Source organism: Cervus elaphus, chromosome 17 (genome assembly GCF_910594005.1).
Source record: "Cervus elaphus chromosome 17, mCerEla1.1, whole genome shotgun sequence".
NCBI classification, from domain to species: Eukaryota; Metazoa; Chordata; class Mammalia; order Artiodactyla; family Cervidae; genus Cervus; species Cervus elaphus.
Window position 1 is genome coordinate 45,445,924 of NC_057831.1, and position 25,865 is coordinate 45,471,788.

Here is a 25,865-nt window from a genome sequence, read left to right on the forward strand (position 1 = left end):
TGTTATGGTTGTAAAAGTTTATCAGTTACCACAAATTTGTTTTTGCAGATTTCCTAGCTCCCTGACTTTACAGCGATGCTTAAGTTAAGCGACGGTGCTGATATGATTCATGATGGAACATGCTCTTGGTACCTGGCCACCATTAAAAGAGATATCCAGGCGAAACCACTCCTTCAAAGGTATGGTGAATTTCGTTTTTACAGCAAGGTCTTCTCCTTTGACAAGATGCATTTGAATATGCAAGTAGCCTAAAGAGAAAACAAAAGTTTGTGAAAATGACAAAGAATACTTAGAAGTGAAGCAAGTGGCTATATCTTTTCAGTGATTTTCCAAAAAAGCTATGACTAGATCATATTCCTTCTTCCTTTAAATAAAAGCAAAATGAAACAAAACAACAAAAAACACCTAAGTGCATTCGTCTGTATTGAAAATGTTTGTTTTAAGCTTCCAGAAAAAGTTGAACTTGAAGTCCATATTTGGAAACCATCATTCTTACTGCATTGCCACAATGACAACATTCCTTATTCTAGAAAGACATATCGGCCAAAAGACAGAGTGTAAGAAAACCACACTATCTTTCTAAAGATTCTATTTCATACTTACCCTCTTCAGTAAGAAATATAGAAGGTGTGCCGTACATCTCATTAGAATCAACAAAGTACAGAATCCCACAGAGATTGGCCTTGCAATAATGGAGTAAATAAAGCCACAATGAAACAGTAAACCTGCAAGAGTGAGGAGAAAAAAAATTCTGCAGATTGATATCATCCAAGAACAGGTAATTATAGTTAACAATGACCAAGTAAATTGCTTTTTTTCCATTGAAGGGATGAATTTGCCTTTGTGCTCATCTTGGGAGATCCGCTTGCAAAGCTTGATTTTAGAAACAAAGGAGGTAGTTATAGTAACTGCAAAAGACAGGAGGTAAGCGTCACTGTACAAAACTAGCAGACATTGTACCTTGCACCAAAAACTCTTCCTATGCCTTTTTGAGAATCACACGGACCTGCCATTTGAATACTTGATTAAGGCTTATAAAGCCAGACACAGACTAAAAATCTGGGTTTTAATAAGAGGTGATTTGATAAGAGAAGCTATTCTAATTTCAATGATTAAAAAAAAAAAAACATAATTAGGGCTTTTTGAGCAATTTCGTTTCTTTCAAAGATAAAAGCCCTAAGGCAGAAACATGTCATAATCTGCAAATGGCATTGCCATATGCTAATAGGACCCAGAGATACTATTTTAATGCACACATGAGGTTGTTTGGTATCACAGTTCTGGCTGACCGATATGGAGCAACTACTCTAATTGTTCCATTTCTGGACAAAGGCTATTTTAGTTGAAAAAAAAATACACTGTCCATCTGTGATTTGCCAAGTGAGGGTAAAATAACAGTAGTCAACTTCAAGAGGAAATATTTTAGCCAAGCTTTGTGATCCACCAATCATTCAACAAATATTTGCTGTTTGAACACTTGCTTGATGTCACGCATTGTGCTAGTGGCCAGCAGTTTAAAGATGAGCTGAGAGCAATTGTGTTTTGTGAGTTAAACATGAATCAAGGTCAAAACCAGTACAGAGAATGCTCTCCATTTTCCCAAAAACCAATTCACAGTTTGGGTTAAAGTGGCAGTGGCCCCAGGTTCTTTGGGGATTCATCCCAACAAGACCTTAGAATATTAGAATATTCTGGGCTTTATAATCTGGCCTCCAAATCAGTGATAAGATATAGAAACAGATGGTGCCACACAGCTCCCTCCTGACCCACCCAGCTGAGCAAGCTCATGAAGATAAGTTATTACAAGGAAGCTTAGCAAGAACATACGCTTAGTAAAGTGACTCAAGATCTTTCTACAGCCAGCAGCATGGGAAGAATTAAATCACTCTGCTGAATCCATCCGGTCTGAGGTGAACCACGAGCCATTTTCAGCATCTTCAATTCAGCAGAAGAAAAAAATATATATATCTGGGTTTTGCTGAAATCAATGGAGGAGATCAGAAGTTGTGAGATTTCAAGCAGCTCATCCAATCTTCCAAGGCAGAAAAAGCAAAGCAAAGGTTGCAATCTGGCAGGGCCGTGGCTGGCTGCATCTGACACCTTGCAAAGCCTCAGGCTCCAACACCTGACGCCTTACTTAGGTCATTCCCAGGACTGGCATACCAGTCACTCCCAGGCAAACTGAGGATTGCTAAGTGAGAGAATGATTTCCAAATGCACTGAACTTTCTGGGTCCACAATTCTGCCTAAGCTATGTAGATCTCATCATTTCCTCAAAGCGTAAATACAGAGGTAGGTCCTCCTAAGTGGGTCCACTAGCCTGCTCTAGACTTCCCGGATGGTTCAGTGGGTAAAAAATCTGCCTGCAATGCAGAAGACACAGGAGATGCAGGTTCAATACCTGGGTCGGGTAGATCCCCTAGAGAAGGAAATGGCAACCCACTCCAGTATTTCTTGCCTGAAAAATCCCATGGACAGAGGATCCTGGTGGGTCACCGTCCTTGGGGTCACAAAGAGTCAGACATGATTGAGTGACTAAGTGTGTGAGTCAGATCAGCCTGCCCTGGTCCTCAGATAAAAAGAACACTATGGCCGCACTGGCCCCCCATCACCAGCCCCTTCTTACACTGGGTAATCTATCCGCTGGCGTCGAGTGGCCTCCAGCTCTCGATTCTGAAATCTCAGGAACTTCTTCACAATGCCTGTGTTTTCTCCACTGGAGGCATAGAGAAATCCCAGGAGGGTAACCACATCTGTAAACAGCAAGACAGCTGCCTTTTAATTATTTCCAGAAAAACACGGCTTTCAACATCACATTCTTTCTGGAACCTAATGCCTAGCTCCCATCAAACATTTAAGTGAATTGTCTGAAAGTATCAGCAAACATTTACAGCACACTGAATATATGCCAGGCACCCAAGAAGCACTCTGCAGAACTATCTCAATTCATGTCCATACAACCCTACAAAGGGGAGTCTTCATTAGTCCCACTCTACAGAGGGGAAGCCTGAAGTATAGAGAGATAAAGTAACTTGCCTAAGGTAACAGAGCTAATAAGTAGTAGAATGAAATTTCAAGTTTCCAGCTTAGATTCTATGTGCTTAACCACCTTACATCCCGCCTGTCTATGCTACGAAAAGCATTTTGAAATTGTGTAATAATACTAACCGTTCAGTTCAGTTCAGTTCAGTCGCTCAGTCATGTCCGACTCTTTGCGACCCCATGAATCGCAGCACGCCAGGCCTCCCTGTCCATCACCAGCTCCCAGAGTTTACTCAAACTCATGCCCATCGAGTCGGTGATGCCATCCAGCCATCTTATCCTCTGTCGTCCCCTTCTCCTCCTGCCCCCAGTCCCTCCCAGCATCAGGATTTTTTCCAGTAATACTAACAGTTAACACTTAAGTAGCATTTACTATGGTCAATACTACTGTTAAATATGTATATATATATATATATGTATAGTTTTTCAGCAAGTCAAGTTGCACTTTAGATAAGAAAGGGAGTGGGTCCTGGAATTTCTTGAGCCTCCTAGGGCTTCTCTTGTGGCTCAGCTGGTAAAGAATTTGCCTGCAATGCAGGAGACCTGGGTTCGATCCCTGGGTTGGGAAGATCCCTTGGAGAAGGGAATGGCTGCCCGCTCTAGTATTCTGGCCTGGAGAATTCCATGGACTGTGTAGTCTATGGGGTTGCAAAGAGTCGGACACGACTGAGCAACTTTCACTTTTTCACTTGGGATCTAAGAAGCCTTCTGACTCACAAGGTGAAACAAAGGGCATTGTAAAAGTTAAAGAAAAACCAGAGCTGCATTTTTGCATGCAAACCAATGATGATATCAGTTTGCAGCCTGAGACTGTAAGTGAGAACCGCGAAAACTGCAATTTGAATTCTTACCTGCGGAGTGAACATGCGGCCCAGGACCCTTTTCCCAACTAGGGCTGCAGATGGCTGTCATTCAGGACTTCCCAGCACTGTTCAAGTCTGGATATAGGTTTCGGCCCAATTTGGTGATATATATGCTACTACTTCTCTCTAGTGCTTCTATTTCTTTTCTTTTAATGACTGCATATTGAAATTAAGTTAAATAATCTTCTATTAAATATTGAAATTGTTGTGTAACGAGTGGAATTGTGTATAATGAATGGTTTCTTTTGTTAAGGCAAAACACCATACCCTTTAAAACTAGAGTCTTTGGTAACAAACTAGAGGGGTGGGATGGAGAGAGAGGTGAGAAGGATGTTCAAGTGGGAGGGGACATGAGTAACCTATGGATGTTTCATATTGATGTTTGGTAGAAAACACAATACTGTAAAGCAATTAACCTTCAATTAAAAATAACTAATTTTTAAAAAAGAATCAAAAAACAAAAAAACTAGAGAGTCTTCCACTTTACTTTGCACATATGGGAGAGTTCTGTGGCTCTAGAAAAGAGGAGTATCTGTAACAAATCTTACAGGGAAAACTGAGTTATTTCATCTGTATTTAAGGTCTACAAGGTTAGTATGGATTTTTTATTTCCCATACTCCACTCCACTTCAAAGAAAAATTAATTCACTGAGTTCAACCTAGAAATAAAGATCATCTTTTCTCTTTCTTAAAATGCTCCTTGGTCTAAAGGTCTATTTAAATGGAGGCAATAATCTGTTTTCCTGGTCTTCTTAGAGAGGGAAGAGTTGACTTCTGGGCAAGTTACCAAATGACAGTATTGGCAAAAATTATGGGAGCCTCAGCCTGGGATAGAGGACACCCCAGCTCTCATTCCTCATTGGGGAAAAATGCTTCACTATATAAAGAGGTACCTCTAGTTCATTATAACTTGGAAATCATAAGAGTGATGTTTTCATAGTCTCAGAGATACATTTAGAAACCCCAAAGGGTGGAGTTATTAATTCCAACAGAAATACTTCAAACTTTTTTCTTTGCAATTTGAGCTCGATGTGGGCACGTTGGACATGCTGGTCAGTTATGGGAGCCGGGAAAGAAGATTAGAAATGGAAATACTACAAGGGTGTCTTCAGAATCCAGGGGAAAAAACTGACCAAGAGGTTGATATCAGCCCAAACTTGGCTGGCTTCCACTGAGGTGAGCAAAACATAGGAGACCAGTTGGCCACGTTAGCCTCCTGGGAAGCCTTCTGCTGGTGATTGCTGTTGAGTTATCTAGTATACAGTAGAAAAATTTATCAGAATGAGCAGGATTTGATTCTGCCCCACCTGACTACAGTAAAAGGAGGTTTCATAAAGGAGGTTTCCAAAGCAAAAGGAGTCAAAAGTGAATGTTGATGAGCCTTTCCTTTATCCAGGGATCAAAGTAAAGCTAGTTGAATAGGAGAACTTGCAGCAAAAGACTGTGGAGGCAAAATCTAAGACCCAAAGATCTAAAATAATTTTACAATAACACATATCTTTTGTGTCCAACAAAACCAAAGTGATGATGGTTTTCTTGTAAAATCTGTAGCTTTAATAATAGTTCTATGATTTGGAGTTCTATTAGTTTCCCTCAGTACAATATTGTCTTCCCATTTCATTAGAAATAATGAATAAGAATGAAAAACTGGGCTTCCCTGGTGGCTCAGTCAGTAAAGAATCTGCCTGCAATGCGGGAGATCCAGGTTTGATCCCTGGGTTGGGAAGATTCCCCTGGAGAAAAGCATGGCTACCCACCCCAGTATTCTTGCCTGTAAAATTCCATGGACAGAGGAGCCTGGTGGGCTATAGCCCACGGGGTCACAAAGAGTCAGACACAACTAAGTAAGAATGAAAAACTTTGGAGTAGGGAAAGACTTGAGAATTCATCTACAGAAAATGCATCAACATAAAATATTAGCCCAGGATAAGCAACATCCTCCAGTAACTGACTGGCTGCTTGGAGTGTTTTAATTGATTTGTGATGATTGTCATAGGCATTAAACGGGAAATAGCAGTAACAATGCCATTGCCTATTGAAGGATTTACAGGTAGGAAAACTTGAGTTCAAAACATGGGCTCAAAGAGGTTAAATTAATTGCTTACATAGAATGTAAGCTCCAAGACAGCAAGGACTTTACTTCATTGTTTAATCCATCCTCAGAGCCAGAACAGTGGCCAAAACATGATAGAGGCTCAAAAAACATTTAGGGAGTGGATGGATGAATGAACAAGTGAACACAGCTGTGGCCAAATCAGGATCTGAATCTATGACTCTTTCACCCAACATGTTCCATAATTCTACAATGTTCCCCATGCTCCTCAAGTCAAAAATTAAATGTCTATTTTTTCAGATCCTTCCCCCAAATCCATTTCTTTGGCTAATCTTGAATGAGAAAGTTACATGGGGAAGAGGCATCATTGTGACATAAACACAAAATGCAATAGAAACAGTTCAGGTTTGGAACCCACTCCTTTGGCCACTTTTATTGCTTTGTTTCCTCAAATTTTAGAGCAAGAAGAAGCATTAGATTCAACATGGTGAAACTCCTTCATTTGGAGACAAGAGAAGTGTTCACGTCTTGTTAAAGGTCATATAACTAATACGAGACCCAGATATGACTCAAACCTGGTCTCCCACTGCAAACCAATGTGCTCGTTATTAAACCACATCACATCTCACAAGTCCTTCCATAGAGAACTAGGCTGATGTTCAGCTGGCATGCCCATGTGCGGCTATACTGGTTGTTAAAATACTGAAATATGTCCATATTGTTGAGATGATGTGCCCCAACACACACACAATACCCACTCTGGCTTCTCCTTCAGAGTAGAATCTGGCTCAGCAAGGATATTCAGCACATCCTGTTTCAGCACCAGGGCCAGTGCCTGCAGGAGCCTTCCTGGGCCCACCACCCCGTACTATTTCTTAAATGTTTTGAATATCACCCTGAGTGATATTTTAAAAAATATATATCACCCTGAGTGATATTAAAAAAAAAAAAGATGAGCACAAAAAAGGACAGAAATGGTATGGACCTAACAGAAGCAGAAGATATTAAGAAGAGGTGGCAAGAATACACAGAAGAACTATACAAAAAAGATATCTTCATGACCCAGATAATCATGATGGTGTGGTTACTCACCTAGAGCCAGACATCCTGGAATGTGAAGTCAAGTGGGCCTTAGGAAGCATCACTACAAACAAAGCTAGTGGAGGTGATTCCAATTGAGCTATTTCAAATCCTAAAAGATGATGCTGTGAAAGTGCTGCACTCAATATGCCATCACATTTGGAAAACTCAGCAGTGGCCACAGGACTGGATAAATTCAGCTTTCATTCTAATTCCAAAGAAAGGCAATGCCAAAGAATGTTCAAACTACCGTACAATTGCACTCATCTCACACGCTGGCAAAGTAATGCTCAAAATTCTCCAGGCCAGACTTCAACAGTACGTGAACCATGAACTTCCAGATGTTTAGGCTGGATTTAGAAAAGCCAGAGGAACCAGAGATCAAATTGCCAATATCCATTGGATCATTGAAAAAGCAAGAGAATTCCAGAAAAACATATACTGCTTTATTGATTACGCCAAAGCCTTTGACTGTGTGGATCACAACAAACTGTGGAAAACTTTTCAAGAGATGGGAATACCAGACAACCTGATCTGCCTCCTGAGAAATCTGTATGCAGGTCAAGAAGCAACAGTTAAACCAGACATGGAACAACGGATTGGTTCCAAATTGGGAAAGGAGTACGTGAAGGCTGTATGTTATCACCCTGCTTATTTAACTTTTATGCAGAGTACATCATGTGAAATGCCGGGCTGGATGAAGCACCAGCTGGAATCAAAATTGCTGAGAGAAATATCAATAACCTCAGATATGCAGATGACACCATCCTTATGGCAGAAAGCAAAGAAGAACTAAAGAGCTTCTTGATGAAAGTGAAAGAGGAGAGTGAAAAAGTTGGCTTAAAACTCAACATTCAGAAAACTAAGATCATGGCATCTGGTCCCATCACTTCATGGCAAATAGATGGGGAAACAATGGAAACAGTGAGAGACTTTATTTTCTTGGGCTCCAAAATCACTGTAGATGGTGACTGCAGCCATGACATTAAAAGAGGCTTGCTCCTTGGAAGAAAAGCTATGACCAACCTAGACAGCGTATTTAAAAGCAGAGACATTACTTTGCTAACAAAGATCCATATACTTTGCTGACAAAGGTCCATATAGTCAAAGCTATGATTTATCCAGTAGTCATGTATGGATGTGAGAGTTGGACTATAAAGAAAGCTGAGTGCTAAAGAATTGATGCTTTTGAACTGGCATTGGAGAAGATTCTTGAGCGTCCCTTGGACAGCAAGGAGATCAAACTAGTCCGTCCTAAAGGAAATCAGTCCTGAATATTCATTGGAAGGACTGATGCTGAAGACGAAGCTCCAATATTTTGGCCACCTGATGCAAAGAACTGACTCATTGGAAAAGATCCTGATGCTGGGAAAGACTGAAGGCAGGAGGAGAAGGGGAATGCAGAGGATGAGATGTTGGATGGCATCACCGACTTGATGGACATGAGTTTGAGCAAGCTCCAGGAGTTGGTGATGGACAGGGAAGCCTGGTGTGTTGCAGTCCATGGGGATGTAAAGAGTTGGACACAGCTGAGTGACTGAATTGAACTGTTATCACTCTAAGTGGGATGGCTGGGGGGTTACACAGCCCATTCTCTAGTTAAACAGAATGCTCTGAGCCCTGACAGGGACACCTGCTTTGGGGAAGTTCCTGTTTCTACATAACAAAGCCCTATTCAGGATGAGCTTCAAATACACCACAGTGATGCAGCTGATATCCTCAGTCCTTTTGTGGGAAAGTTCTGGCACAGACAATAACAAATTGCCTGCAATGGGAGAGAGAGACCTGGGTTTGATCCCTGGGTTGGGAAGATCCCCTGGAGAAGAGAACGGCTACCCACTTCACTATTCTGGCCTGGAGAATTCCATGGACAGAGGAGCCTGGCAGGCTACAGTCCATGGGGTGGCAAAGAGTCGGACACCACTGAGTGACTTTCACTTTCACTTTTCTTTAGAGATAGTCTTGAGGCAAAGAATTCATTGTTTTGTTGTTTAGTTGCTCAGACGTGTCTGACTCTTTGCAACCCCATGGACTATAGCCCACCAGATCCCTCTATCCCTGCGATTTTCCAGGCAAGAATACTGGAGTGGGTTGCCATTTCCTTCTCCAGGAGATGTTCCTGAGGCTAAAAGTCTGTAAGGGGAACTTGGAGGAAAATAAGCTAAGATTTTCCAACCTAGAGAAGTAAAGTTAGAATGATGATAATTCAATCTACTTTCCAAATACAGGACACTAAACAGGCAGTGGTGATTGGGAGTTTTATTGTCCTTAAAGCCAAAGCCTGGGAACAAAAAATTCTACTTTCTAGCAAGTATGATTTAGGTTGGAATTTCTTCCTGCAAAGGGTACTAGGCAATGAAGTGAGTGACAAAGGAAGCCTATAAGATATTCAACACTAGGAGACATGGAAGCAACCTAGATGCCCATCAGCAGATGAATGGATAAGGAAGCTATGGTACATATACACAATGGAATATTACTCAGCCATTAAAAAGAATTCATTTGAATCAGTTCTAATGAGATGGATGAAACTGGAGCCCATTATACAGAGTGAAGTAAGGCAGAAAGATAAAGACCAATACAGTATACCAACGCATATATATGGAATTTTAAAAAGTGGTAACGATAACCCTATATGCAAAACAGAAAAAGAGACACAGATGTACAGAACAGACTTTTGGACTCTGTGGGAGAAGGCGAGGGTGGGATGTTCTGAGAGAATAGCATTGAAACAGATCACCAGCCCAGGTTGGATGCATGAGACAAGTGCTCAGGCCTGGTGCACTGGGAAGACCCAGAGGGATGGGATGGGGGGGGAGGCGGGAGGGGGGATCGGGATGGGGAACACATGTAAATCCATGGCTGATTCATGTCAATGTATGGCAAAAAACACTACAATATTGTAAAGTAATTAGCCTCCAACTTAAAAATAAATGAAAAAAAAAAAAGATATTCAACACTAGGAGTCTTAAGTATAAATAAATTCCACTCCCAGAAATTTACCCTCCAAACATATTTATTTGTGTGCACAAAGATACATGTACAAAGGTGCTTACAGAAACCTTGTTGCTAACAGTAAAAGACTAGAGATGACCTGCATGACCATCAGCAGAGGACAGGGCAAATAAATTATGGACTGTCAGGCAATGCAATGCTAGGGAGCTATTGCAAAGAATGTGGTTGTGTTTCCTGTACTGACATAGAAAAAATTTCTGCCATATTGTTAATGGGCACAAAGCAGAATCTTTAGTATCTTCCCACGTGAGTATGAAGAGAAGGGTCTATCAGCCTAACGATTATATGGGCAGAGAACTTCCCTGGAAGGAAACACAGAATCTAGTGTTATTGAGTTTGCCTCTAAGAAATAGGACCAAAAGAGTGGGGCAGGTAGGAATTTTGCTTCCCTGGTGGCTTAGAGGGAAAAGCGTCCGCCTGCAACGCAGGAGACCCAGGCTCAATCCCTGAGTCGGGAAGATCCCCTAGAGAAGGAAATGGCAACCCACTCCAGTACTCTTGCCTGGAGATCCCATGGACGGTGGAGCCTGGGAGGCTGCAGTCCATGGGGTCATAAAGAGTCGGACACGACTGAGCGACTTCACTTTTCACTTTTCCAAACCCTTTAACACTCTCTGAATTTTTTAACCAGGTACATATATTACTTTGTTGGCTACAAGAGAAAAGAACAACATCTCTGGGCATTTCCAGCAGGCAGGGAGAAGGAGCCTGCCACATGCAAAGGCCTGCCTGCCCTGGGCGCCCCGGCGGTTCAATCCACTTCAAAGAGGCAAAGTCCAGTGGGTGAGGAAAACAGGGTGATTCATGTCAGTAAAATTTCAACTTAGAAAAAAGTGTATTCCTTCTCATTTAGAACCTGAGTTGGAATTGTGTTAGCACATGTCAGAGAAGCAGCTTAGCAAAGTTGAAAGAACCAAGAACTTGGACTCCATTAAACAAGTTCCTGGAGCCTCAATTGTCTCCTCTGTAAAAAGAGAATGAGAATACTGTCCTCCCCCAGGGCTCTTATGAGAGTTAAATGAGACACTGTGCATGGAAAAAGTGACTTGAAAATCATAACGGGCAATGCAGACGCTAGGCATTCATTAATGGTATTACTGAAAAACCCAAGTCTACAGTGATTACCTGGGGGAAAGAAAGAAGTCTCTTTTGTTTCTAAGAGTGTCACATTTGTAGTTCTTATAATTACAAAAAGCATCATCATATCATTAACTTGAATTGTTCCACTGAATAAACTGATAATTTCACAGAGACACATAAAGTCTGTCTCCAAAATTTGACTTAGTCTTCCATGATTTTGTTGTAAACAAATTTTGTTATAAGGAAATCTTACTTATAATCCATTGGGTCTGAAAATGAGAATGAATTTTTAGTGACAGGAAAAGAGAGTGGAGAAGAAGGAGACGGCCAGTTTCTGACCTAAGAGGGAAAGTCAGAAAAATCTTCATCTAGGTGGAAGTACCAGTGCAGGAGACATAAGAGATTCCTGGAGGCAGGCAGGACGGTCCACTCCAGTATTCTTGCCTGGAGATGCCATGGACAGAGGAGTCTGGTTGGCTACAGTCCACGGGGTCACAGAGTTGGACTGAGCACGCATCAGGTGGAAGCAGAACAAAATGCTTGCTACATCTGAGCAAGGCATTTAAGGAACTCCAAAGTGTTGCCCCAACTTGCCTTTCCAGTCTTTTCTGAACTGCCCACCTCATACTTGAGACTCTACCTGAACAAAAGCTCAAGTGTGGCTACTCCACACTTCCCCCTGTGGCAGGCACTGGTACTCAATCCACACGGCGTCTCTAACTAAGCACAGACTCAGCCTCTGAATCCTTCTCAGCACTGTGCTCTAGGTAGCCACCCCCATTGCTCTGAGCTGGCAAGCAAGACGAAACCCATTTGCCATCCCTCATTCCAAGGGTTGCAGGCTCGTCCCCATTCCCGCATCAGACTGCATTCCCTTCTCTTTTTTTCCCTTCTGCCTGGATGTGCGTGTGTGCATGCTAAGTTATTTCATTCGTGTCTGACTCTGTGACCCCATGGACTGTAGCCCGCCAGGGTCCTCTGTCCATGGGATTCTCCAGGCAAGAATGCTGGAGTGGGTTGCCACGCCCTCCTCCAGGGGATCTTCTTGACTCAGGGATCGAACCTGTGCCTCTTATGTCTCCTGCACCGGCAGGTGGGTTCTTTCCTATATTCTTTTTCTGACTATGGAAACTCTACTCCTTCTTAAAAATTCTGTTCAAATGTCACTTCCTCTGTGAAGAACCCTTGCAAAGTACCTAAGATGCAGATTGCTCAGTAACTTTTTTCTATGAATAAGTGACTTAAATAGTTTCACAACATCCCCTGGCAATATAGCTTAGTAGTTAAGTATGGTTTTTGGGAAACAAACTACTTGAGTTCAAGTCCTAGCTCCATCATTAGCTGTGTGACTTTAGACAAATTACTCTAGTTCTCTGAGTCAGTTTCCTCCTCTATAAATAATGACAGTAGTGCACTGGTATTAAATTAGATACTTGCACAAGCCCTTAGCACAGCTCCTGGCACACACTGAGTAAGGGAAAGTGACTGTTACTATTGGGAGCTGTGTTTACTTCTGGATAACCAACTTAAAGAGAAGGACCACGTCTGCATCTTTGAATCTCCAGACTTAGTAAAGAAATTGGCGCAGGATAGGTGTTCAATCAGTCTTTATGGAATTGAACATGATACACATCATAAGGGCTGGTGAGTACCAAGAGAGAACTAGAGGAAGCTGGAGGGCAGAAAGTTAGTTTCTGATTTGAGGATCAAAAAAGGAAAGAAAAGAAAAGAGAAACCCTTGTGGGGAAGTAGAAAATTTGAGCGGACTACTGAAATATGACTATGATTTTGCTAGGAAAACATGAAAGGTGGCGTGGGGCTGGGAGAGTGTTGGGGGGCAGGGGCGGGGTGGCAGCTTCCAGTAAAAAGAGATGCATTAGCCAAGGCATTACAGATGAGGGATCACAGACTCGAACTAGAGGGCAGGTGCAGGGTGAAGGTGGGCTCAGGTGTAGTTGCAAAGGAGAATCACTGGAGCCTTAAGCAGCACAGCGGAAACGGCCTCCACCCAGGAAGCCCCAGTGTGCACAGGCCCGAGGGAAGGCACCCGGCTGACCCCGCCCCACACGCTCCCTAGCATGGCCATGTGAGAAGGCTGTCACAGTGTGATGGCCACACATAAGCTAAGAGAGACAGGGTCCTTGCCTCTTGGCTAAGAGCCCTCATCCTTCAATCAGCAAGCAGTTGTCACGTGCCTGCTATGTACGGGGTGTCACATCAGGCACCAGAACCAAATAAACCAGGCCTGGTGGAGCCTGTGCGCTAGTACAGAGACACTCCCCAGGCAAATAAACCAGTCAGTACATTGAATTACAAGGCCTGGGGGTGCTAAGGTCATGAAGGAAATAAACGGTGGATACCGGTGTGGCGGGCGCACCCGGGCAGGGCTGCCGTCTTAGATAAGGTGGTCCCGGGAGCTGTCCCCAGGAAGATGACATTCGTGCAGAGGTTGCCAGGAGGTAAGAGAGCAAGTCACACAGCGATCTGGGGGAGGAGCATGTTAGGGGGAGGGGACAGTGATGCAAATGTCTCAAAGCGGGAATGAACTTGGTACATCAAGGGAGAAGCGAGCAGGCCTGCATGGCTGGAACAGGCGGGCAAGGCAGAGCGCGGCAGGAGATGAGGCCGGTTAAGGGGACAGGGGCAGATTCCACTGGCCATGCTCAGGGACGTGGGTGATCCTTCCCTCCTCCATCAGGGGCCGCTGCGTAGGGGGACGAGGGCCAGTGGGGAGGCCATCTGCAGACTGCGGCCAGAATCCAGACAGGGACAATGGTGGCTTAGACCAGGATGACAGCAGACACGGGGTGAACAGCGATTGAATACGCGGTCGGGGCTGAAGACGGAGGCCCCAGGGCCAGCTGACCTCTCACAACAGAACGCGCAGTCCAGGTGCGCCCCTGGAGCCACCAGCCCGAGCGGTTGATTTCTTTCTCTGGGTGAGCTCATGTGTGAGTCAGGCACACGTGTGACAGGGCAGCAGATAATGCCCGGTGTCCTCCCCCCGAGGGAACAGACAATCAGCGGGCCGGGCAGGGTGGATCTATTGGCTGACGGCAGGAACAGGTGCACTGGCAAGGCACGTGGCCGAGCCTTGGCACAAACGTGTCCTGAAAGGCTGCCAGCTTCTGATCCGGGGTAGGCTGACCCAGCAGGGCTGGGCGGAAGCCGGCTGCACCTCCACCCAAAACCAGCCCACCGGCCGGCCTGGCACAATCCCAGCACGGGAGATGAGCTGCAAAGCGCATCAGGGCGCACAGCTCTGGCCCCGGAAGCCTAACTGAAGGCTTTAGGTGGAGGGGCGCTCCAACCACACAGACGGAACGTGTGTGCGCCGAGACTGGGCTCTCTCTTCATAAAGAGCAAAGAAAATGCAAGCGAGTCAGGGGGCACTTAGTTCAGACGCAGAGCTCCTGTAGGGCAGCAGGCACTTGATACAGAACAGGTCCCCCCCACTCCACACCAGGGCTGGCGGCAGACTGCCATGGGGCCAGGCATGAAAGCACCCCCGCGGCGCCCTAATGCCACCTTGTTGTTCCGACTTGACTCTCGTTCTTCAAGAGCAGAATAAAGAAGCCCCTGCTGGGAACCAGCCAGAGGCCTGGCCCCCTTCCATTGCGCCGCTGATATCAAGAACAAAGGTCGTGGACACTTTCCACGGGCCTTGTGGCAGACTCTCTTTTGATTTCCTTTTTAAGACAGGGCGGGGAAGTGCTCCCCTTTCCTGGTGAACAAACCTCAGCCCAGCAAATAGCTGGTTTTGCGGGTGGATGGAGCCCCCCCCATTATCAGTGACTTTGACTCTTATAAAAGGTTTCCTTCCGCATTATGCCTTTATTAGACTGGTTCTCGCCCCAAAAGTAATGGTCTGAAGGAGGTGGGGAGAAAAAAAACCCACTGTGCTGTTCCTGAACCCAGTGACTACTGAGAAGGAACAACAAAAGAAAGAAAAGACGTTTCGCATTTTAAGGGTATGTTCGGGCACCCTAAGAACTCAGCCGGTTCATAAATGACTTCATTTGAAAACTTCCAGCTTGAGATTCATTCTTCAATGAGAAATATGTGATTTGCCAAACATGAAATGGAATCATTAAGCCCTAACAAAATCAATCGGAGGCAAAGCAAAACTGTGGCTGCCTGTGCCCCGTGCTGCCTTCTCCTTAACAAATTAGGTATCCCCGCGGAAGGCATTCCAGACAGATGCTAGCATGGGGCCCTGCCTGGAAGAGGGATGCACACGGATCATCAAAATGCATGCAGCTTGGCTATTTCAGAGGCTTAACTGCCCATCCCACCCTACCCTCAATGTGCACACTTACACACACACACAGAAAGACAGAAAAGGGATCCTTCTTCTAGATTTTTCTACATTTAAAGCACTGCTCAAACATAAACCAGGCACAGAAGAGGACTATAAAATAAAATGTAGGATGAAATTGTCTAGAACTATGCACACACAAAAGTGCTTGTAAAAACGGGTGTACTCTGAAGAAGGTCTGCAGTCTAGTTAGGGGTATTAGATCAGCGTCAGTTTCCTGGTTTTGATATTGGACTCTAGTTAGGGAAGATGTCAGTTAGGGGGAGCTGGGGGAAATAAACAAGGACTCGCTCCCATTTTTGCAACTTCCTGCAAATCTCTATTTATTTCAAAATAAAGAGTATTTTTAAATGCCAAATGTGTTGGTTCTACAGCAAGTGGCCTCTGACCAACTATATACCACATGGTTATTCTGGTCCATTCTATTTTCATTATATGCAGGGTTGTTTGGAAGTGACCCCAGGAAATATTCACTGCCATTGGATTTCCTCCACCCTCCAGGTCTGCCTGGGGGTCCAGCCACTTCAACCCAAAGTCCCACCAGCTCTATCCTCGCTCCCAGGATTCTTAAGCTTTAAGGTGCGTCAGAGTCATGGAAATGTATTTAAAATGTGAATTCCAGGGTCGGACACCCTACAGATCCTGTCTAAGCAGGAAATAGATGAGGACTGGGAATCTGCATTTGCAACAAAAGCCCTGGGTGATTCTGTTACAGATGATCATAGGGTCCCACTTTAACAAACACGACCAGGCTCGGGGTGAGTGCCTGGGAACATGCCTGGATAGGCTCCCCGTTGCAGGACGGGGAGAGAGCCGGCAGGCACTCCACATCCACACAGCAAGGTGCCCCCTGCAACAAAGGAGAGAACCATAGCCCTCTTCTTCCAAATGCACATAGCCAGTGACCTCCAACCCCAGTGCTTAAAGAAGGCTGAAAAAAGGCATAGGAGCCTCCTCCATTGATCCTTCAGTGGCTGTGACCCTGTGACATTTGGGTTAAAATATACAGTTTGCATTCTATCATTATGTCTACTACTTTTTACTGAGTGTTGATTATGTGTTAAGCACATCTCTTTTAATTCTCACCACACTGCCCTGAGGGAATTGTTATTTATTATCCCATTTTACAGATAAGAAAACTGAGGTTCTGAAAGTTCCAAAGTTACACTGGCAGAAAGTGGCAAAGCCAGGAGTTGAACTCAGGTACTTGGCTGAAAAGCTAATGCTACACCAAAACCAACACTTGAGGGCTTTTTGAGGGAGATGAGGAGGAAGATTTTCCAGATCCTTATTTCAGTGGTACTAATGTTCCTCTTTAACGTAAAGTAGATCCAAGCCTCTCAAAGCACCCTTCCATGACCCTCTGTCCTCTCACCTCCATCTTCAATCCTGTTCTCTCCTACTCTTTCTCTTCTCACACCTTTTCATTTTCTCCCTTTTCTCCCCAAAGTCCAAAATTACAGACTCAGTTTGCCTCGTGTCCCCCATTTCTAAGATAAGAATTTTCTCATACACTCCTCCTCCTCCCATCCAGGCTGTCTGAAGAAATGAGCATTAGGTTCCTAGCAAGGCAAATGACCTACCATTCTCGAGAGGACACTGGGGAATCTTGTTTGCTCGAAGGTTCCAAATATAATTCATGTTCCACTCAAGGCACACTTGATGATCTTTGAAAGGGCGTTCAAAAGGCGGGACAGTCTTCAACAGTGTGTAATTCTTTGCTACAGCATGTAGCAAATTTTCCTCCCATTTAACATTCAAGTCCCCACCGCTGTATTGGTGAGTAATCCAGGCGCGTAGTATCACTACAGATACTGAAATGGAGTGTCTGATGAAATAATCATCTCTGTAAACCATGATGCTCGGGAATTTCACATGTACAATTTGTGTTCTGCTGGTGTGAAGATGTTTCTCATTCTTCCACCTTTTTTTGTACACGGGAATGCTACTTCTGAACTCAGATGAAACAACTGCTTCCAAATTGACAACACAAGGCTGAGAGCATAAATACTCCACCGAGACTTCAGACACATTGCGAACATTCCCTTCGAAGATGGTGAAATAAATAAAGTCTTTGTAAGCCACACTTTGCTCCGTTCTGGGTATCACCGACGTTGTCAGGGAAGTCTGCCTGCCCAAAGTCGGTACAACATTCTGAGAAGAAAAAAAAGAGAAGTAAGTTTAAAAACAATCATATTCTTGTTAATTTTCATTTTAATTGCTTTACAGGGCTTCTCGGGTGGCACTAATGGTAAAGAACCTGCATGTCAATGAAAGAGACATAAGAGACACAGGTTCCGTCCCTGGGTCGGGAAGATCCCCTGGAGGAGGGCATGGCAACTCACTCCAATATTCTTGCCTGGAGAATCCCATGGATAGAGGAGACTGGTGGGCTATAGTCTATAGGATCGCAAAGAGTTGGACTTGACTGAATCGACTTGGCATTCACGCACATTTGTTTTACAATTCTGTGTTCATTTCTACTCTACAGCAAAGTGAATTGGCTATATGTATACATATATCCCTCTTTTTGCATTTACTTCCCATTTAAGTCAGCACAGAGAGCTGAGTAGAGCTCCCTGTTCTAGACACTGTTCTCATTAGTTACCTACTTTATGCATAGTATCAGCAGTGGACATATGTCAGTCCAAATCTCCCAATTCATCCCACCGCCCATATTAACAGCTACATGAATCATTATATTCCTGGAAGAAAAAAAATATCCATTTACATCAAGCAATGAAAGTGGAAGATAAAGGATGTCGAAAGCACTACCAAACAATTAGAGAAAAACCAACATACACACAAATGAAGATTAGGCCACATTAAACTCTCTCCCCAGACTGAGTAGCATCTGCTGATCAAAATGGGACTTTCAAAGCTACATGGCAATCATTCCAGAGTTGGTTTCCAAATGCAGGAGCTAGTTCAGGGCAAATCCTGAACAGCAGCAGTGAACATGCCTTAGAGTGAAAAAGAGGCAATCCAGCTGCAGACATTTTCAAACTATTGTCCTGACTTCAAATGGTAGTCAAAAGCAGCCAAATGAGAGGATGGGAGAAGAGTTCAAAGTGGCGCTCGAGAGAACACATATCAGGGATGCCAACCTGGCCCCCTTTTCTCTGTAAGTTCTGAGCCAGGACAAGCCTACATTACGAATGAGCCAGCAGGAAGTTTCTATTGCTCCAAATCACACATAGGCAGGCTCGGACCGCAGACTGTGTAGTCTGATTTTTTTTTTCACCATGGATGGCGCAACATGTGCCAAGAAAGATTCTAGCTGTGGGTTTATCTACTTGTTTCAATGATGAGGCCCTCTCCTGTGGGCATTCCTTCCAGAAAAAAATCTGGAAAGTTTGGTCATGAAATCAAGGCAATGCTTTTTGACTAGGAGGCACAGATGGATGGATGCTAAGAGTTCTTCTCTAAATGAGACTTTCTGATTTAGACATCCAAAACACAGTCAATTCAGTTTAGTTCAGTCACTCAGTCATGTCCAACTCTTTGCAATTCCATGGACTGTAGTGCACCAGGCTTCCCTGTCCATCACCAACTCCTGCAGCTTGCTCAAACTCACATCCATCAAGTTGGTGATGCCATCCAACATCTCATCCTCTGCATTCTCCTTCTCCTCCTGCCTTCAGTCTTTCCCAGCATCAGGGTCTTTTCTAATGAGTCAGTTCTTTGCATCAGGTCACCAAAGTATTGGAGCTTCATCTTCAGCATCAGTCCTTCCAGGGAATATCCAGGACTGATTTCTGTTAGGATAGACTGGTTGGATCTCCTTGCAGTCCAAGGGACTCTCAAGAGTCTTCTCCAACACCACAGTTCAAAAGCATCAATTCTTCGGTGCTCAGCTTTCTTTATAGTCCAACTCTCACATTCATACATGACTACTGGAAAAACCATAGCTTTGACTAGACAGACTTTTATTGGCAAAGTAGTATCTCTGCTTCTTAAAATGCTCTCTAGGTTGGTCATAGCTTTTCTTCCAAGGAGCAAGCGTCTTTTAATGTCATGGCTGCAGTCACCATCTACAGTGATTTTGGAGCCCAAGAAAATAAAATCTCTCACTGTTTCCATTGTTTTCCCATCTATTTGCCAGGAAATGGTGGGACCACATGCCATGATCTTAGTTTTCTGAATGCTGAGTTTTAAGCCAGCTTTTTCACTCTCCTCTTTCACTTTCATCAAGAAGCTCTTTAGTTCTTCTTTGATTTCTGCCATAAGGGTGGTGTCATCTACATATCTGAGGTTATTGATATTTCTCCTGGCAATCTAGATTTCAGCTGGTGCTTCATCCAGCCCAGCGTTTCTCATGATGTACTCTGCATATAAGTTAAATAAGCAGGATGACAATATATAGCCTTTACGTACTCCTTTCCATTTGGAACCAGTCTGTTGTTCCATGTCTGGTTGTAACTATTGCTTCTTGACCTGCATACAGATTTCTCAGGAGGCAGGTCAGGTGGTCTGGTATTCCCATCTCTTGAAGAGTTTTTCACAGTTTGTTGTGACTCATACAGTCAAAGACTATTCTAATCAATAAAGAGAAGTAGATGTTTTTCTGAAACCCTCTTGCTTTTTCAATGATCTGACGGATGTTGGCATTTTGATCTCTGGTTCTTCTGGCTTTTCTAAATCCAGCCTGAACATCTGAAAGTTCATGGTTCATGTACTGTTGAAGCCTGGCTTGGAGAATTTTGATCATTACTTTGCCAGCATGTGAGATGAATGCAATTATGTAGTAGTTTGAACATTCTTTGGCATTGCCTTTCTTTGGGATTGGAATGAAAACTGACCTTTTCCAATCCTGTGGTCACTGCTGAGTTTTCCAAATGTGATGGCATACTGAGTGTAGCACTTTCACAGCATCATCTTTTAGGATTTGAAATAGCTCCACTGGGATTCCATCACCTCCACTAGCTTTGTTCGTAGTGATGCTTCCTAAGGCCCACTTGACTTTGAATTCCAGGATGCCTGGCTCTAGGTGAGTGATCACACCGTCGTGATTATCTGGGTCATAAAGATATATTTTTGGTATTGTTCTTCTGTGTATTCTTGCCACCTCTTAATATCTTCTGCTTCTGTTAGGTCTATACCATTTCTATCCTTTATTGTGCCCATCTTTGCATGTATGCTCCCTTGGTATCTCTAATTTTCTTGAAGAGATCTCTAGTCTTTCCATTATCTTGTTTTCCTCTATTTCTTTGCATTGATCACTGAGGAAGGCTTTCTTATCTCTCCTTACTATTCTTTGGAACTCTGAATTCAAATGGGTATATTTTTCCTTTTCTCCTTTGCCTTTAGCTTCCCTTCTTTTCTCAGGTATTTGTAAGGCCTCCTCAGACAACCATTTTGCCTTTTTGCATTTCTTTTTATTGGGAATAGTCTTGATCACTGCCTCCTGTATAATGTCACAAACCTCCATCCATAGTTCTTCAGGCACTCTATCATATCTAATCCCTTGAATCTATTTGTCACTTCCACTGTATAATCGTTCGGGATTTGATTTAGGTCATACCTGAATGGTCTAGTGGTTTTTCCTACTTTCTTCAATTTAAGTCTCAATTTTGCAACAAGGAGTTCATGATCTGAGCCACAGTCAGCTCCCGGTCCAAAACACAATAGCAAAAAGGTTACTGTGGACCCCTTTACTCCCATTGGAATGGTTATTATTAAAAAATAAAAAATAGAAAGGACCAAATTTTGGAGAGCATGTAGAGAAATCAGAACGCTTGTGCATTACTGGTGGGAATGTAAAATGGTGCACCCACTGCTGCACCGGTACTGCAGTCTCTAAAAGAAGAAAGAACAGAATTACCATGTAATTGAACAATGCCACTTCTGGGTCTATACCTGAGTTGAAAGCAGGGACTGGAAAAGATATGTTTGTAGACTTACAACAAGCTTCACAGCAGCATCATTCATAACACCAAAAAGGTAGGTATTCTGAGCTCAGATGGTAAAGAATCTGCCTGCAATGCAGGAGACCCAGTTTTGGTCCCTGGGTTAGGAAGATCTCCTGGAGAAGGAAATGGCAACTCACTCCAGTATTCTTGCCTGGGAAATCCCATGGACAGAGAAGCCTGGCCGGCTATAGTCCAATGGGATCACAAAGAGTTAGTGAGCAACTAACATTTTCAAAAGGTAGAAACAACCCAAATGTTCATTGATGGATGGACAGATAAACAAAATGTGGTAGAGACATACTATGGAACATTATTCAGCCTTAAAAAGGAAGGGAATTTTGACACAGGCTACAATATAGATAAACTTTGAGGACATTATGCTAAATAAGCCAGTCATCAAAGAATGAATACTGCTTGATTCCACTTACATGAGTTACCAAGAGAAGTGAGAGTCACACGGATAGGAAGTAGATATTTGTTTACGAGGGTTGACGGGGAAGGGAAACGGGGAATTGTGCTTCAGTGAGCACACAGTTTCAGTTCTGCAAGCTGAGAAGAGTTCTGGAGACGGATGGTCGTGATGGCCACACAACTATGTGAATACACTTACTGGCACTGAACTGTACATTTTTAAATGGCTAAAATAGTAAATGTTTTGCTATGAATATTCTCACCACAATCTTGAAGAAAAAGGTCACTGTAGTCTTCTCCAGAGAAGGAAGGAACAGGGAGCCCTTTCTTCAGTTCTGCAGGAGGGGCAAAGGTGGACAGCACACAGAGTCTGGGATCAGGGAACTAGATTTGCAAATAGCGGGGACACGGGACAGAACGTGGGCAGCGCGCCAGTCACCCTGAAAGCAAAGCCCTAAGGGGCCTCGGCACCAAACGAGTCATCTTGACTGGGGGCTCTGGGACAGGTTTTGTGGAGGAAATGGCATTTCAACAGGGCTTTGAAGAGTTCTTTAGGTAGGGAGGCAAAGGCAGAACACTGCAAGTGTTGTGAACAGCTTAAGAAGAGGCATGAAGCCAGGAAACGTGGCCATCCGGGGGTCCAGCAAGCAGCTGGATTTAGTCCGAGAACAAAATAGGGTAAAAACACAAAAGGACATGGCAATATGAGGGTGAAAAGAAAAGCAGAACCCCAGCTCTGGAGGACACCGAGTTTCAGCCCAAGGAAGGTGGACTTGTACTCTACTGACAGTAAAGAATCGATAAAGGTTGGAGTATATATATATATTTGTAAAGGCAAATCCTAGAAGAATTTGGGGGTCAGAGGGTAAGGGCATTTACGCTTTTGATAGTGCCTGATTTCCATCCATGGAGATAATGCCCACAGCAATACATAAGGGCAGGCGTCCCCACTTCGACCAGTACAATGCACTATTAGGCTTTTTGATCTCTGTGAATCTGTGAATATGTGAATGTTCATCCTCAAATGTGTGCAAATAAAAAAGGGGGGCAGTGTTTCTATTTTAGAGCACTGACAGTCGAGTAGAAACAAGGCTAGCAATCAAGAAAAATGAGCAAATGACATTGTTCATTGATAAGGAAATTCTCACGTATAGCAAGCAAAAGGGAAATTAAAACTACACTGACAATGGAGAAACAGACATAGAGAACAGACTTATGGACATGGGGGCATGAGGAGAGGGTGAGATATATGGAGAGTAACATGGAAACTAACATTACCACATGTAAAATACATAGCCAATGGGAATTTGCTCTATGACTCAGGGAACCCAAACAGGGGCTCTGTAATAACCTAGGCGGGTGGGATGGGGAGGGACATGGGAGGGAGGTTCAGGAGTGACGGAACATACATATGCCTACGCTTAATTCATGTTGCTATTTGACAGAAATCCACAAAATTCTGTAAGGCAATTATCCCTCAATTAAAAAATAAATAATTTTTTTAAAATATTTCTTAAAAATTAAAAAAAGACTACACTGAAATGCCATTTTGAACCTAGGTTCACAGAGATCAAAAAGCCCAATAGTACATTGTACTGGTCAAAGTGGGGACGCCTGCCCTTATGTATTGCTGTGGGCATGAACTCCACAGATGGAAATCAGGCACTATCAAAAGAGTAAATGTCCCTACGCTCTGACCCCCAAATTCTTCTAGGATTTGCTTCTACAAATATATATACTCAAATTTGTGCAAACTGATGTAGGTATGACTTTTCACTGTAGCACTATTTGTAACTGCAAAAGACGGAAAACCTTAATGTCCACCAAGAGAAAGCTGGTTTTATAAATGATAGTTCATCGGCTCCTGGAGTACTAAACAGCTATTCAAATCAGGAAGATTTCCCGCAGATAATGGGATGATGTCCAGTTGTCTGTTTGTTTGTTTTTAAGCAAATTCAGAAGTGCAACTTGGCTTTTAAAGAAAGAAAAAAATATATACACTTTTGTTTCAGCACACACAGCACCGGTTGCTCAGGGGGAGAAGGACCAGGTGACCAGGAGAGAGGGCAAGAGTGAGACCTGCACGGTTGGTCTTTACTTATCTTTCGAAATTTGTGTTACATGAATATTTCTCCCCTAAAAGTCGAGGTTTAGGGGTGGGGGAGAAAAACAACCGTTCTAAAAGATGAAAATGGGAAATGCAGCTTCTTCAAAAAGGCAGAGGAAGGTTAGAAGAACCGGCCACGCCTTTTGATTAGTCATGGGGAACCTGGGGGAAGAAACACCTCAAGAGGTGGGTACAGTGTAAACTGCCCCCTGCCCCCCGCAGGGTAAGTTTAACCATTTTATGTTACCATGTAGACCTCCAAATTACAAGAGGGGGAATAAAAATTAAAATCATCTTATAAGTAGAGAATATTAGAGCAGATGAATCCTTGGCGATAAATCAGCTCACCCCATTTTTCAGACAAGGAAACGGCAAGCCAGAGGGGACGTTCTCCAACATCCCACAACTGGAGGCTTAGCCGAGTGAGCCCAGACACTCAGCGGCTCCTTCTCTTCACACCCACCCAAGGTTCTCCACGGCACAGACGCACCACGAGACCAGAGACTTGCCATTTCACTGCTCCCTGAGAACTCCAGGCTGAATTCTGCTTTTGTACGAAGGGAGATACAGCCAGCATTTAAACAAGTGAGGGTTTATTCACTTGGCCAGATGTGCCAAGATGTGGCCCCCTTGTTAAGATCTGAATCGAGCTGTTAAGCCCACAGCAGAGTCTAGCTGAAGCCAGAGGTGGCCGGTGCTGATGGAAGCTGGACCAGAGGGGTAAGCATGGGTGAATAACACTCCCCAGTCCAAATGCCCACTCCCCCAATCCCTGGGGCTTCCCTTCCTCAGCTCCCTGGAAGGAGACATTTCCTTATTTAATGATACAATAGGGAGCAGAGTCCAGGATATGCTGTGGCTTGTTAAATATAATTGTGTCCCTTCTCAGAGAATGACTTCAAACCTCTTCCTCATTCTTTTTTACATATACTTTAACACCTAACCCAGGCCCCGTTCTCCACTTCAATTTTTTTTTTAATCACTTCTTAAAAAAATTTTTATTGGAAGGTATTGCTTTACAATATTGTGCTGGTTTCTACCATACATCAATACGAGTCAGCCCCAAGTGTACATATAACCCCTCCCTCTGGAACCTCCCTCCCGCCTCCCACCCAATCCCACTCCTCTAGGTTGTCACAGAGCACTGGGTTGACCTCCCTGTGTCACAGGGCAAGTTCCCACTGGCTATCTATTTTACATATGGTAATGTACATGTTTCCATGCTACTCTCTCAATTCATCCCATCCTCTCCCTCCTTCGCTATGTCCACAAGTCTGTTCTCTATGCCTGCATCTCCACTGCTGCCTGGCAAATAGGTTCATCAGTACCATCTTTCTAGATGCCGTCCACATGCATTAAACTACAATATTTGTCTTTCTCTTCCTGACTTACATCACTCTGTACAATAGGCTCTAGGTTCATCCACCTCATTAGGACTGACTCAAATGCATTCTTTGTTAAAGCTGAGTAACATTCCATTGTATATATGTACCACAATTTCCATATCCATTCATCTGTTGATGGACATTTAGGCTACTTCCATGTCCTAGTTATTGTAAAAAGTACTGCAACAAACATTGGGGCACATGCACCTCTTTCAATTACGGTATTCTCAGGGTATATGCCCAGTAGTGGGATTGCTGGGTCAAATGGTAGATTTTTTAAATAGCATTTTTATTGCTGATGCTAGGAACTCCAGTAAAAACCTCTTTTCAACAGAGCTGTCTGATTTCCTTACATTTCATTTGGGAAGTGCAGTTAATAATAATGTTCATTAGTTTACATCTTATTGCTAAAAATGCCCCCAGCCCACTTTTCTGTGTTAGTAACTGCAGTATTGGGTTAAATATAGTTTCACTTTTCCTTGGTAACCCTCAACTTTCCACACCCCAGGCTCCTCATTGTGGAGATGGGTGGTGACAGAGGAGAATGAAAAAGGTATGGGGTATTCTCTCAATGACCTTCCCTTGAAATTCTGTTTTTA

The 25,865-nt window shown here is 43.6% G+C and overlaps 1 protein-coding gene across 2 annotated transcripts in view; it reads right to left on the reverse strand.

Moving 5' to 3' along the window:
* Positions 1-25,865, reverse strand: part of SEL1L3 (SEL1L family member 3) — a 108,618-nt gene that overhangs the window by 73,898 nt on the left and 8,855 nt on the right. For both annotated transcript variants that reach the window (XM_043871296.1, XM_043871297.1), the window contains exons 2-5: positions 17,035-17,605; positions 2,627-2,753; positions 604-725; positions 133-248 (exon numbers count right to left, since the gene is read on the reverse strand). In XM_043871296.1, coding sequence (XP_043727231.1) covers positions 133-248; positions 604-725; positions 2,627-2,753; positions 17,035-17,605 — 936 coding nt within the window. The remainder of the gene's footprint in view (positions 1-132; positions 249-603; positions 726-2,626; positions 2,754-17,034; positions 17,606-25,865) is intronic.